The sequence below is a fragment of the Narcine bancroftii genome, chromosome 1 (assembly GCF_036971445.1).
Source record: "Narcine bancroftii isolate sNarBan1 chromosome 1, sNarBan1.hap1, whole genome shotgun sequence".
Taxonomy (NCBI): domain Eukaryota; kingdom Metazoa; phylum Chordata; class Chondrichthyes; order Torpediniformes; family Narcinidae; genus Narcine; species Narcine bancroftii.
The window spans coordinates 218,383,221-218,397,806 of NC_091469.1; the positions used below are offsets into that span (position 1 = coordinate 218,383,221).

At 39.9% G+C, this 14,586-nt stretch overlaps 1 protein-coding gene across 1 annotated transcript in view; it reads left to right on the forward strand.

Moving 5' to 3' along the window:
* The window catches only part of adgrv1 (adhesion G protein-coupled receptor V1), a 537,083-nt gene that overhangs the window by 144,910 nt on the left and 377,587 nt on the right, over positions 1-14,586 (forward strand). The window contains exons 37-43 of the mRNA XM_069918000.1: positions 38-137; positions 2,127-2,306; positions 4,138-4,301; positions 8,642-8,735; positions 9,452-9,530; positions 11,029-11,167; positions 12,789-12,930. Of these exons, the coding sequence (XP_069774101.1) occupies positions 38-137; positions 2,127-2,306; positions 4,138-4,301; positions 8,642-8,735; positions 9,452-9,530; positions 11,029-11,167; positions 12,789-12,930 (898 nt within the window). The remainder of the gene's footprint in view (positions 1-37; positions 138-2,126; positions 2,307-4,137; positions 4,302-8,641; positions 8,736-9,451; positions 9,531-11,028; positions 11,168-12,788; positions 12,931-14,586) is intronic.

A 14,586-nucleotide genomic window follows, 5' to 3' on the forward strand; every position in this document is an offset into this window, starting at 1 on the left:
AGTTCTAATTATGTCTATGATCCATGTAAACTTGTAGGGCGTTTTTAATGCATCCTTTCCGATCCACATACTTGATGATAGTATCCCCGAAGAAAGGGAGGAATACAGAATTACACTGTCAAATCTCAGAACGCAAGGTAATGTAACCTAGTATTGTAGGTTCATTGTGGCAATGGTAAATATAGATCAAGTAGGAAGAATGCATTTTGAGATTATGAAAGAAAACTGCGTATAGTTGAAATTATTACAGTAATAACATGATACCTTTCGGCTGGAATCCCTGATGCTGCCTGATTTGTTGAGTGCTTCCTACATTTTATAACATGGTAAATGTCTGCCTCAAAAGAGAGTACTGTAGGGTTGAGTTTGGAAGGGCTCAAGGCAATGAAAACAAGTTGGAATGAATTTCCCCCTCAAGTGGGCCTGTGGTGACTGATTTGTGCCGAGGAGTGGTTTGCATTTGGATGAGTGGCCTGCTGTAGACAAAGCTGAATGGCATTCTTGAACCATACTGGGTCACTGTAATATTGAGCACTCTGACTGTACTTCAAAGTGAAGAATCTTTGCTTCAGGTAGTGAAGGATGTTGATAGAGGAGGCAATAATGATGTTTAGAATTCAGAGAGCTGGCTGGCAATTGCCCAGGATAGATTTTTTGGGGGGCTGTGAAGTTAACACTGCACTTTAGCTCTGATGATGGTAAGAGCACATGCTCTGCATCTCATTCTTCATGTTCACCTTGTACATGGGCTTTTAACTCGCCTCCAGATAAATTATTATCATTGTCATACGATTGCGACAAATCGTGTGTCACTCTCCCTCTTGTCAAGAACCAGCCTCTTTTTCACTTCAATAAAATTAATTGTATGAAAGAGAGTAGGTTCTTCAGATGAAGTCCTGTTTTGCCATATAACTGCACCTCCAATACGAATAAGGTTTAAACCAGATTTAAATAACAAACTTGGTTCCCTCATTTTAGCAGGGTGATCACCAACACAAGTGTTCTCAGGTCAAATAGAATATAGTTGATTGATCTTTAACCTCAAAGAAGAAAATGACGTCTACCCACTCCTCTGATTGTATAGAATATGGCATTTTTATGTACGTATTGCGATGAGAGTAAACAGTCACAATTATTCTATTAACACCAGGGTTAATCCAAGAGAAACTATGTGATGAGTTTATTCTGATGTTCCTTTTCCTGCCTGATTACTTTGTAAACTTATCATGTAGCAGTAGACAAAGTATTCCACTATTTAGTTCATACCTTGGATAGCCTGGATTTAACCCCAATTCACAATCTTAGTCATCACATTTTTTTCCAGAAGCTCCATTGTCCTTTATCTTGTGGTCTTCCCAATATATTGTTAACCTCTTCATGAAGATGAAGATGTACAGCCCAAAACGGCAACCATTCTTTTTCTCCCACTGTTTCTGCTCGACCTGCTGAGATCCTCCAGCAGACTGATGTTGTCACTATATACTTTAACTATATGCTCCATGCCAAGAGCTCACTTTAATTGACGTTCGTGTTAGCATAGGAATGGATTTACTGGCTAATCTGCTTCTTTTGAATGCATCGTTCAGTTAGATCTCCATGCAAGATAAATGAACTCAAGTGGGTTGCTTCGAAACTTTTCTTCTGTGATACTATCTTGGTCTGATTTGTATGATTCACTTTCTTCCACAATTCGATTTTATAAACATCGAGCTCAGTCCTTCAGACAGTTCCAGTTCCTTCATCTCCCAACGTTTTTCCAGTTTCCTAACTGCAGCCTGTCAATATCTTCTCTCTCCCATGAATGGTTCCTCCTTATTCGTTCCCAGTTTCCTCGATTAGACAGGGTGCTACAGCAAATCTCCAAAACATGAGCTTTCTCAAAAACTGGCAACTTGTGCCCTTGGATCCGGTCATTTTCCATTAATCTTTCAAATGATTCTTCCCCACTCTCCAGGATACGAATGCAATTTGAACATTAAGGCGAAGGCTTCTTAGTTATGTCATAACAATCCAACAAGGTGCTAATTGGATCTTGTATGATTCCTTGAAATACAAAGGTTTGGCATGATGATTATCTTGTGTTTTCGAGAAAAATGAAAGGCTTTCTTTATCTTCCCGTCTGCCAGGCATTCCCCCAACTGGCGCAGCTTCTCTTGACATCCAGGGATCGACAGCCATTCTGACGGTGGATGCCAGTGATGACCCACATGGAGTCGTGATGTTCGCTCTCTCATCTCAATCTGCTTCTGTTAAGGAAGGCGACAAAGCCATTCATCTGTATGTTATTAGGGAATTTGGATCCTTAGGTAACGATATTGATCAGAACCAACATTTGATTAAGCATTTCCAAATATATTTTAAATAAGTGAAAATAGTTGGTTTGCCTTGTTCTTGTTTTCTGTCGTCTATTAAACGTTAGGGTTTGAGTTAGGATTGGACTAAGTAAATTGATTGCAGCTGGGTTTGATGCACTTGCACAAATATAAATAGCACTGCATTTCCACCTCAATGGCTATGTATTTGAATATTCGTGTTATTTTGCAAGTTAATAACATTTAAATTCTATGGAGTGGAAATAAATAAAAAACTGAGATATGAAAAATATACTAATTTAAAAAAATGACTTTAAAAAATCCCAGTAAAGGAATATTTTGATGAAGATTTGATTCCTGTAAATCTCTGAAACTACGCATCGCAACAAAAAAGCAGAATGTATTCACTTAATACTATAATCAGGCATTATTTTTAAAGAATGTGAGAATCTTCACCAAAATGATGACATAGGGAATTATTAACCTACCATTGTGAAGATTATTCATAGATAATTGGCACATCTATGTGAGAGGAAGATCATAGATTGATGTGGAATGTGTGGTTGATGTAATCTAGATGGACCTTTAAAGTCCTTTACAAGGTTCCACAGAGGAAGAGAGTCCAAAAAGTGAAGCTCATGAGATCCAAGATAAGTTGGAAAATTGGAACCTTGGCTTGCTAATAGGAGTCGAGGAGGAAAAAAAGGAGGATTTTTTGAAATGATTAGAAGCCTGTGGTTACTCATGTGCCACAGGCATCAGTTCTGGCAAGTTTGCATTTCATGTTATATGTTAACTATTTGCAGATTCTGCAAAAATATATTAGTGTTGGTGAGGAAGATAGTTTAAGACTGAGGGAAAATGGGGGCGGTGCGATTCGTGCAGTGCCGTTACAGCATCAGCGATCGGGATGGGAGTTCGAATCCAGCACTGCCCGTAAGAAGTTGGTATTTTCTCCCTGTGTCTGTGTGGATTTTCCCCGGGGTTCCAGTTTCCTCCCACCATTTGAAACCTAGCAGGGGTTGTAGGTTAACTGGGTGTAATTGGGCAGCACAAGCTCATGGGCTGAATGGTCTGTTACCGTGCTGTATATCTAAAAAAACAATTATAAAAAGTAGGAACAGGAATTGGCCATCTGACACATTGGGCCTGCTGCACCATTAAACAAGATCATGGCTGATCTGGTTGCAGGCTCAGCTCGACTTACCTGCCTTTTCCCCTATAACCTTTAACTCTTTTCTATGCAAAACACTATCTACCTGTGGCTTCATATTGAATGAGGCAGCTGCTACTGCTTTCTTAAACAGATTTGCAACTCTCTGGGAGAAGCAGGGCATCCTTATCTCTGTATTAAATCTACTCTGAAGGAAAATGTTGATATGTTGGGAAGATGGGCAGAGCAATGAAGTTGAATCTCGATGAGGGCAAGTAATTAAACTTTGGGAGAGCAAATCAGAGTAATAAATAGTGAGGCCTTAGGAATATTGAGGGAGAGAGGGAACTGTCCCTCAACACCGAATTTCATGACTTGTTCATGACAATAAATTCTAATTCTGAATATTTAGTGTAACTATTTCTATTAATATTTTGCTTAAAATCAATACATATAAAACAGCAATTAATAAATCATAATAGAGTTTGCAAATTTGAATTTTTAAGGCCTTGTGACAATGAAGAAAATATGAATTTCTTTCTGAAATCTAAAGGCATCAAACAGTTTCCATTAATTTACCCAGTCAGTTTGCATTATTATGGTGGAACGATACATGAAGAGATTACCATGACTTTATTTCTTCTTGATTATATGTCATCTTCTGTTCCACAGGAGCAATTAACGTTACATTTGAGACGGTTCAAGGGTCGTTGCAACCTCCCAACCAAACTGAGGAATTCCTGGCTGAGCCTGGTCTCGATTTTTTGTTTAAATCTGGTTTTGTTATAATGGAGGAAGGCGAAGTGACCACAACCATAAATGTCACTATTTTAGAGGTGAATCAAAACTCGGGAGACACAAATCACATTTGAAAACTGTGACCTTTTAACGGTACCTTCCGCAGTTTCTGCGTGCTTGTGTCTTTGATGGGATTGTGGGAATGATTGAGAATATTGGTATTTATTGTCTACCGTAATTATTATCTGAATTTAAAAAAGTAATTTTTCACTGCATTTAAAGGCATGTTGTCATATATGGGTCACGTTGGGTAAAGATGGCAGATTTCCTAGCTGATGAACTTTGGTGTGTTTTTAGGGCAATTTGTGGATTCAGGGTTATTGTCATTGAGATTTATTTATTGATTTGAATTTAAATCTCCTCCCCAAAATTTAAGATAGAATTCCGAGTTACACCTCTTGATAAGTTGGCTGAAATTTTGGCGGCTGGTTCAGCAGTCAAACTGACCTGCTGCCATCATCCATTTATCATCCCAGAAGAGAAATGCAGTGATTTGTTTGCTAAACTGATAACAGGTGTAAATAAAATGTTCGTCATGTTATGGGAATAAAATTGTCCTGGAGTGTTGCACCGTGGTGATGGGGAGAGTTGAAGAAGTGATGGGAAAAGAACATGAATATTTCCAAATAATTGATTCTCTTAAGCACAACAACCAGGTTGCGTTGGAAACAAGCCAAATAAAATCTGCTGGAGGAACTCAGCGGGCCGAATAGCATCAGTGGGAGGCAAAGGATGGTTGGAGGTGATGAGAAGTTTCTGCTTGAAATGCCGACCATTCTTTTTCTCCCACTGATGTTACCTAACCTGCTGATATCCTCCAGCAGATTATATTTGGCTTCAGTTTCCAGTATCTGCAGCCTCTTGTGAGTCTCCGCTTTGAAAGCAAAGCCAGATTTATGTAATCTGTTCTTGTATCTGAGTCTGTGCTCCCTCTAATGTCACTTTACATCTATTGTGAGATGAAATGCGACCTGTTAAAAATCTGTGTATAGTAAAATTCCCATTATCCGGCATTCAATTAACCAGAAACTTGTGTGAATGGCAAAAAAAAACGAGGAGGTAAATAAATACATTTTAAGATAAAATAAATAAAGTTTAAATAAAAGTTTAAAATTGTAAATGTTCTCTGCAGCAACACGCAACCCCTTGGTGAGATGGGAATAAACATACAGGCAGTGGAGTGCCCAGGTCATACCCCGCTCCCAGCAGTTGTTTGAATAAAGTGGTATTGGAATAAAATGGCGTTGCCCAGGACGAAGAGCCGGCCGATGCTGCTCACCACTGGGGCAACTCTACCAAAGGGTCGCCCTATCCTTGCCTAGGAAGAGTCTTTATCATTATTAGTATATTATTCAGTATATTAATAAGGCTTTATCTGTAAACTTGGGTGGGGGGGGAGTTAATTGTGACAGTGAGTTGTTAGTGCAACGCTGTTACAGTGCCAGCGAATTGGGTTCAAACTTAAATACAGGTGAGCCAAAGGGTTGATCAAGGCACAGGCATGAAGCTGAATGGGCTTTCACTGAGGGCCTGACCAGGACATTAGTGTGGAGGTAAGTATGGTTGCACTGAGGGCCTGACCAGGACATTGGGGTGGAGGTGAGTGGGTTTGCACTGAGGGCCTGACTGGGATACAGGCGTGGCAGTGAGTTGGGTTGCGCCAAGGGACTGACTGGGACACAGGCGTGAAGGTGAGATGGGTTGTGCCAAGGGACTGACTGGGACACAGGCATAGAAGTGAGTTGGGTTGCGCCAAGGGACTGACTGGGACACAGGCGTGGAGGTAAGTTGGGTTGCGCCAAGGGACTGATCGGGACACAGGTGTGGAGGTGAGATGGGTTGCACCAAGCGACTGATCGGGACACAGGCGTGGAGGTGAGTTGGGTTGTGCCAAGGGATTGATCGAGACACAGGCGTGGAGGTGAGTCGAGCTGTCAGTGCGAGGGGAGGGAGTTGATTATGAAGGTGGCACGGTTAGTGTAGTGGCTATCACTGTTACATTCTCAACTTTTTTTTTGGCTATGTCCCCTTTAGGTCTCTGCTCAAAGTTTATATTTTCCTTCCCTGTGAAGTGGTCAAGTTTAGTTGGGTTCTTCCGCACTTTTCTCCTACTGACTATCTAGAACACAATTTTAATATGATTTCAGTCTCTGGCCACCTCTTAAATGTCTTGTGACCTGCCTCGGGGGGTAATGGAGGGGGGAACATATGGCTCTTGCTGAGAATGGCTGTTCAGGACTACTGTTGTTCAGTGATTACTGTTGAATGAACTTATTTATTTGGCTGATCCTTGCAAAGCAAGCAGCAGCATGCATCTATTCCATAAATATCTAAAACAGTGGTTCTTCACCTCTTTCTTCCCACTCACATACCACTTTAAGTATTTCTTATGCCACAGGTGCTCTGTGATTGCTTTAGGGATTGCTTAAGGTGGTATGTGAATGGGAAGAAAAAGTTTGAAAACAACTGTTTTAATCGTACCTAATTGACTTGTTATGTGCATGGTTTCATAACTCCAATGGAAATGGGCCAATGACAATCTTTCTCAACCAAATTATTTCAGTAACAATTGGGTCTAGAGCAGTGATTCTCAACCTTCCCTTCCCACCTTGAGCAATCCCTTATTTATCAAGATGGCATAGGGATTACTTAAAGTGGTATGTGAGTGGAAAGAAAAAGGTTGAGAACCACTGATCTTGTCTTCAGCCAGATTGCAAAGGATATGCATGCATGACCACCCCCCCCCCCCACCAAATATGCTGGCAAGTTTAAATTTCTGTAACCTATATTGATAACATCCATTTTAAAGATGAGAATTCCTGCTGTGATAAAACGTTCCAGAAAAATAAAAGTTTGCATTAAATCATTCAAAGCAATACAAGATACCCACCATTGTAGCTTCAAAATTAATTCATAACTAATCCACATTACTTTGTTCTTTTAATAGTTTTCCAAGAATTGAGCGAAGGAAATATTGTTCTAACAGTGTTTATGTATTGATGTTATTGACAAGAGCTTCCACCCAGCATTAATAGATTTTAATATATGAGGAAGATGATGAATAGCAGGCCATTCATTGTAGTATTGGGAGTTTACATGCTGTGGTTGCTTCTCTGTTCAAATTCTGAAAGGATATGAAAGCCTGCATAAAAGGGAAAAAGTATATTTTTTCCCAATAAGCCAAGTATTTTTTTCCCCAATAAACCACTATTCTTTCAATAAACTGTTTTTTGGAGCATTTACTGGAGGAAATTGGCCAGTCTCTCAGTGTCCATAGGAGATAAAGATACATTAATGATGAAATACCTTGAAGAAGGGCTCAGGCTCAAAAAGTTGGTCATGTATCTTTACATCCTATGGACGCTGCGAGACTGGCTGACAACCTCCAGCATTTACTGTTAGAGCACTGGCCTTGCAAACCGGGGATTGCGCATTTGTTCCTCACTGTTAGGGGTGCTGGATGGACAAAGTGGCGGCTCGCTGTCTTCCTTATGGTAGACAAAGTTAAAGAATTTTGTGTATGTTGCATTCTAAATGTAGTATTACGTGACAGTAATGGAACTGTTTACTGCGTGTTTTGACTATAGTCACAGTGTCTGCAGACTTTTTGTGTTTCACTTCATTCAATAAACAAGCTGCACCTGCAAAAAAAGTTGTTTGTGTTTGCTCTGAACTAAAGCACAAAAAGTAAACTTTGGAAAAACGCAAGAGACAAAGTTCTAAAAAACACTTCAATTTTTTTTAAACTAAAAACTTTAGCACTGATTTGAAACAAATGGCTTAAGTGAAGGCTAGTTTTATTTTGTGATCCAACACTTTTTAGAATCGAAATCATGATCTTCGTTGTCAGGTGCTAATGAGGGCACATTCTGAAAGTTCCTATCTCTCTCAATTGAATCCTTTACATGGCAATGTAAACCCACTGCCTGCTACTCTTTGAAGCATAATACAGGTGACCCAAAATTAGCCTGTGTAGAATTCAAAAATAACCCCCCAAAAATTGGAGATGCAGAATAAAATTTTTTCATGGAAAATATAAATGAAAGAACACAAAAATTATTCTCAGTCAATTTGTCTTTCTTGCCGCATGCAGATGACACAGCTTTGGTTGACAGAAACCTGAGACTCATACAGTTTTCTAGGATCACATCTTGTCCCCCTCTAGTGTTTGTGGGAGGAGGAGGATAGGGGCAGAGCAGGAGGTTAGCGTTACTTGTGTTGACCTGTTTTTTTCCACTCCTAAAATTTCAGGTCAAGTTAATGAACTTGTAAGTTGTGTGATACTGCATTTTAAGTTGCAGGATAGTATTTTTTCTTATAAATGAGAACTGAGGAAACGTGTGGTTGCTTTTGTTGTAAGGAAATGTATATTTTGCAGGATGAAATTCCCGAATTGCAGGAAGTCTTCCTTGTGAATTTAACATCTGTGAAGCTCATCAAATCTGATATAACACTTTTCCCCCCTCAACTGGGTGTGTATTCTAAGTTTATTTATATATGTGCTATAGTTCTCTCATGCCATCACCCTATCTATCTTGTTGCTCGCGCCATCACACTATCTATCTTGCTCGCGCCATCACACTATCTATCTTGCTCGCGCCATCACACTATCTATCTTGCTCGCGCCATCACACTATCTATCTTGCTCGCGCCATCATATTATCTATCTTGCTCGCGCCATGATGCTATCTTTGTCTTGCTGACTCTCTCTCTCTCTCTCTCTTTCCCTACATCAACTTTTCTTTCTATTTCCTAACATAGTTTCATTCTTCTCTTGCATTCTAGATTTTTTCCTGTTTGTCTTTTGAAATGGGTTCAATCTGTGCTTCCTGGAGACATCATTCTCTTTTGATTTAGGTTATGACATTGTAAATTTCATTCTTTAATAGTTCATTCAAGTCTTTGATAGTAGATTTGTCTCTGATCTGCCCAATCCAAATAAACCTCGTTGCTCTCTTCTGATCTGCAGTCATCAACTACAAAACCCAAACTTGTTCCTGCTTGTCTTTTCAAATATGCTTAGGTTCCTATTCTGTCCAAACTTATCTCCCATGTCTTCCTACCAGCTTATCTCCAGCAACGATCAATTTATGCCTCCTTTATTCATGTATGTTATGAAAACTTTTTATTAAATAATTCAATTACTTGCTTTTGGTTTTGGTTTTCAAGCTTTGGTTTTAATTTCCAGATGCAACACGACAGATTTCTCAAATAACTATAGATGCAAATGATGGTGTGAAGGGAGTCATTCAATGGGAAAACATTAAGTAAGTCAAGAACATTGTTATTCTCTCCAGTTAGGTTATTTTCTCTTTGAATTCAGTACAATATTTTGATTTAGTTTGTAGCTTTGAATTTAATTTTATAATTGAAAGTTTACAATTTTTTTCTGTGAGCGTCAATAAGAAATGTGTTAGTTGAAGAAACAGTACATGAGCATAAAAATTCTTTCATAATTCATAAAAATTCTTGGAGTTGACCTACATCTCTTAAATTGTAACAATCACAATGTAAGAGTGTTAGAATACTTGACATGAGAAAAGGATAAAATCACAAATCCATTGCAAACATACAACCTTTTGGATTCCAAGCCCTGTGATAGCTTTATGTATTGGCATGATTATCAACACAGGTGTTCCCCAAGGATGCGTGCTTAGCCCACTGTTCTACTCATTATACACCCATGACTGTGTGGCCAGGCACAGTTCCAATGCGATCTACTTGTTTACCGATGACACCATAAACGGCAATGAAGAAGTGTACAGGAGGGAGATCGGTCAGCTCGTTGAGTGGTGTCATGCCATCAACCTTGCGCTCAAGGTTTGCAAAATCAAAGAGATGAGTGTGGACTTCAGAAGGAAGTCAGGGGAACATGACACAGTCCTCATCGATGGCTCAATAGTGGAGAGGGTCAAGAACTTCAAATTCCTGGTTTCAACATCTCCAAGGATCTGTTCTGAAGCCTTCATGCTGATGCAATCACGAAGAAGGCTCACCAACAGCTATACTCTGTGAGGTGTTTGAAGAGATTTAGTATGTCACCGAAGACTCCTGAAGACTTCTACAGGTGTACAATGAAGAGCATTTTGGTTGGTTGAATCAAATAAAACTTCAGAGTTTTTAACTCAGCCTGCGATATCACAGGCACCAGACTTCACTCCATCGAGGATATCTACACGAGGTGGAATCTTTAAAAAAAAAGCAGCCTCTATCCTCAAAGACCCCCCCCCCCCACCACCACCCAGGCCATGCCCTCTTCACTCTGCTACCATTGGAAAAAAGGTACAGGAGCCTAAAGACGAGCACTCAGCAGCACAAGGACGGCTTCTTCCCTGCTGGCTTCAGATTCTTGAATAATCAATGAATCAAAGACACTGCCTTACTTTTCGGGCAGTATTCCTTTTAAAAGTAGTAAGATGATTCATAATATGAATGTCTGCACGATGACACTGCCGAAAACCCTGTATTTCATGACTTGTTCAAGACAATAAATTCTGATTACATATTAAGGTGAACAGTATCAATTGTAGAATAATATTAGTCATTGATAAAGATTATACTAAATCCATGGTTGCAGAGGGATTAAATCAAGTTATTTGGACATTATTTAAAAAAAAAAAGGTGATTACTGGTAATCAGAACCATTTTGGATGCATTGGTCGTTAAATTATTTAAATTTGTAATTCAGGCACCCGTTTTCTAGAACTGCTTTATTGGAACACTTGTTACCCGGTAGATAAGGTTTTACTATGTTTTCTCTTCAAGTGTGAAGGTAAATGAATCTACGGGAAATCTTACCTTGATGATATATCGAGCAAGGGGCGCATATGGGAATGTATCACTATTTTGCTATCCCCAGAACCGAAAAGCACAGCTCGGATTGGATTTCCACGTCCAACCAATGGTGAGTTGCAATTTTAAAATAAAATTTCAAAATGTTAGAAATGAATTGATTTCCCATATTTGTAGACTATTTGTTTTGCCTTGTACTGGCCTAGTTTGCAGTGACAGGGAGCTTTTGGGATAGGTGGTGAGGGGGGAGGATATTGGAGCAAGGAACAAGGGAGAAGGGAAGAGAGAAGCATTGCTTGGAATTTCTTGGATTTACAGTGATTTCTATTTGAAAGTAGGGATGTGTGTTTAAAAAAAAAAAAAAATACTGAAGCTTCAGGCAAAAGTTTTAAAGTCAATGGTAAAATTTTGAAGTGTAATTTTTGCATTTAAAATGGCTGCATATGAATTTAAATTTAAATTTAGTTTAATTGTACCCTAATGAGTTATAGCCCAATATTTTTGTATCATTTGTATTTCTATTTAGATCAACGTGTTATATTAAGTTCAGGAAGCCCAAATGTAAACTTCAAATTTGAGTAAACTTGTTTCTTTTCCGACCCATAATGGTGTTCTAGAATTGGGCCAATATTATTTTACAATCATCTATATTTACAAAATCTCTGATCCAATAGATTAGCCTTTGTTTAAGGGAAGCACAACTAAAATAGCTCTTAGTGCCAAGCTATTATGGCGCTAGCAAGCCAAGCTCAAATTTGGCACTGTCCGTCAACACAGACAGTGTGGGTTTTCTCTATGATGTTGATTCTTAATTACAAAATATTTGTATAAAATTCATATGACATAACTGATACACTCTATCAATAACTCCAAAGAGAATGAGTGAGAAACCATAGGCTTTAAACACTTTAGATTGTAGCTGGCCCGATTCCATGTGCTCAACTGAATCGAGAGGGGGAAGAAGGTCAACCTTTCTGGCCAGGTCACAAGGGGAGGAGTTGTTAGGAAGTAAGCCATCAGTGGGCGGGCCAACGACTCAAGACACAGTTGTATATACATATCACCACAGTAGCGAAACAAGTAGCTTATTGATGGCTTAACATGGTTCAACTGTGTTCAATGTTCAACCACGCAGACACAGTTGTATATACATACTTAAAGGGTTTGAGGGTTAATTGGTGCACTGTATTTGGACGACCTGAGCTTGTGGTCAGGAGGGCCATTCACCATGATGCATCTCTAAATTTAAATTTGTGTTCAAAAATTAGACAGGTAACCTTCAGTCATTTGTCTTCACACCCACCACCACTGGCAGATTTTGGCAAAAATCTGTGGCCAAAAAAGAAAAAAATGTATTTATTTAAAGAAAAAAATGCAGATGCAAAGTTTATTCTGACCAATGACCAAGAAGAAAAGGACAGAAAAGGCATTAAGTTGCTACCACCTGCAGATTCCTATTGAAGTTACAGACTCTTCATTGTATTGTTATTGCTAAACCCTGGCATCCCCTACCCAACAATATTGGGTATCTTGACCAGAAGTGTTGTTGCACATCAACGAGGTGGCTTACCACAGCCTTCTAAGTTAATGAGGGATGGGTTATAAATGTTGGCTTAAATATCATATGTCAGCCTACACATTGACATCTCTATTTCCTGAGAGTTTCATTTAATTTCTCTTGAGGCACTAATCCATTTTGAATCTGTGATAAATTATTTTTCTTGACTTCTCAGATAATTTATTTTGGTGATGGAGAAAGGTATAAAAACGTGGAGGTTGCAATCTATGATGACGATACTCCAGAAGGAGATGAAGATTTTCAGATGATTCTCACTAATCCCTCTTCAGGATTAGAATTGGGGGAAAGAACCATAGGTAATATAATGAGTTTTTGCTTAGTAAGTATCCAGGTACAGATTTTTTGTGCAAGCACACAAATAACACGTTTTACCCATTTTAAATATTCAGATTTCCGATTTATTTTCAGAGTACATTCATGACATCACATGCAAACCTGAGATTTTTTTTACCTGTGGAAGAGGTAGAATTACCACTTATTGGTAGTGCAAACAAAAAAATCTGTACTCAACGTACATATATAAACTGCAAATCAGAGAGAGAGAAAAAAATCAATCAAGTGCAAAACTACGAGTCTGTAAATGAGTCTCTGAATTTGTCGTTGAGGAGTCTGATGGTGGAGGGGTAGCAGCTGTTCCTGAACCTGGAGGTGTGAGTCTTGTGGCACCGACACCTCTTTCCTGATGGCAGCAGCGAGTACAGTGCGTGTGCTGGGTGGTGTGGATTCTTGATGATTGATGCTGCTCTCAGATGGCATTGTTCCCCGTAGATGTTCTCGATGATGGGGAGGGTTTTTCCTGTGATGCCCACTACCTTTTGCAGTGCTTTACGCTCAAGGGTTTTGGTATCTCCATACCAGTCTGTGATACAGCTGGTCAGCACACTTTAATTTTTGTATTTAAATCCTTTACCTTTAACACACAAAACTTGTAATCACTTTCTTTAATTTTCTTTGAAAGGTCTTTAAGTAATGTTCTATATGATTCTTGATAACAAAATATTTGTATAATGTAACTGATACGCTCTATCAATGACTCCAAAGACAGTGAGTGAGAAACAATAGGCTTTAATTCACTTTAGCTGGCCCAATTCCATGTGCTTAAATGAATGGATGGGGGGGAGGTCAACATTTATGGCCAGGTCACAAGGGGGTGATACCTGGGACCAGCTGGTCACTGACAAGGGCTTCTGGGTGCACCTCCCGTGTCGGGGCCGCTGCTTGAGCCAGGTCCCAGACGGACACTGTGTCTTCCCACCTGTCTGTACATGGGCATACTGGGGGAACTCTACGTGGACGTACTGGTGGTTGGCGTGCAGGAGGTGTACTTCCTCCACCAGCGAGTCTGCCTTTTAGGTCCTAATGTGTCTTTTTAGAAGCACTGGCCTAGGGGAGTCATCAGCCAAACTGGCAGTGTGGTTCCCGACGCCAACCTCCTAGGGAAGGAGAACAGTTTCTCGTGGGGTGGCATTAGTTGCAGTATATAGTAGGGACCTGGTGGTTCGTAGCACTTCCGGAAGGACCTCTTGCCACTGGGAGATGGGCATTCCTTTTGACGAGGGCCAAGAGGATTGCCCTCCAGATTGTGCTGTTCTCCCTTTCAACCTGCCTGTTCCCATGGGGCTTGTAACTGGTGGTTCTTGGACAGGAAGTACTGACGTAACTCCTCACTCATGACTGTGAATGTAACTGTGGTATCCGAACAAGGTGAAGAGGTTGCGGAGAGCTTTAATGACCATGGGCGTGGTTATATCTGGGCAGGTGATTGCAAGTGGAAAGCATGAGTACTTGTCCACAATATTCAGGAAGTACACCGTGGTGTGACCATTACCTCAATGTCCATCATCAACTGCTCCAGTTGGTGTGGCCTTTCTGGTCCAGCATGATGAAGGCTAGTGTCAACTTGTCAGAGTTGCTACTGCTGTAACATTGGGTTCGCGTGCAATATGGTCCGG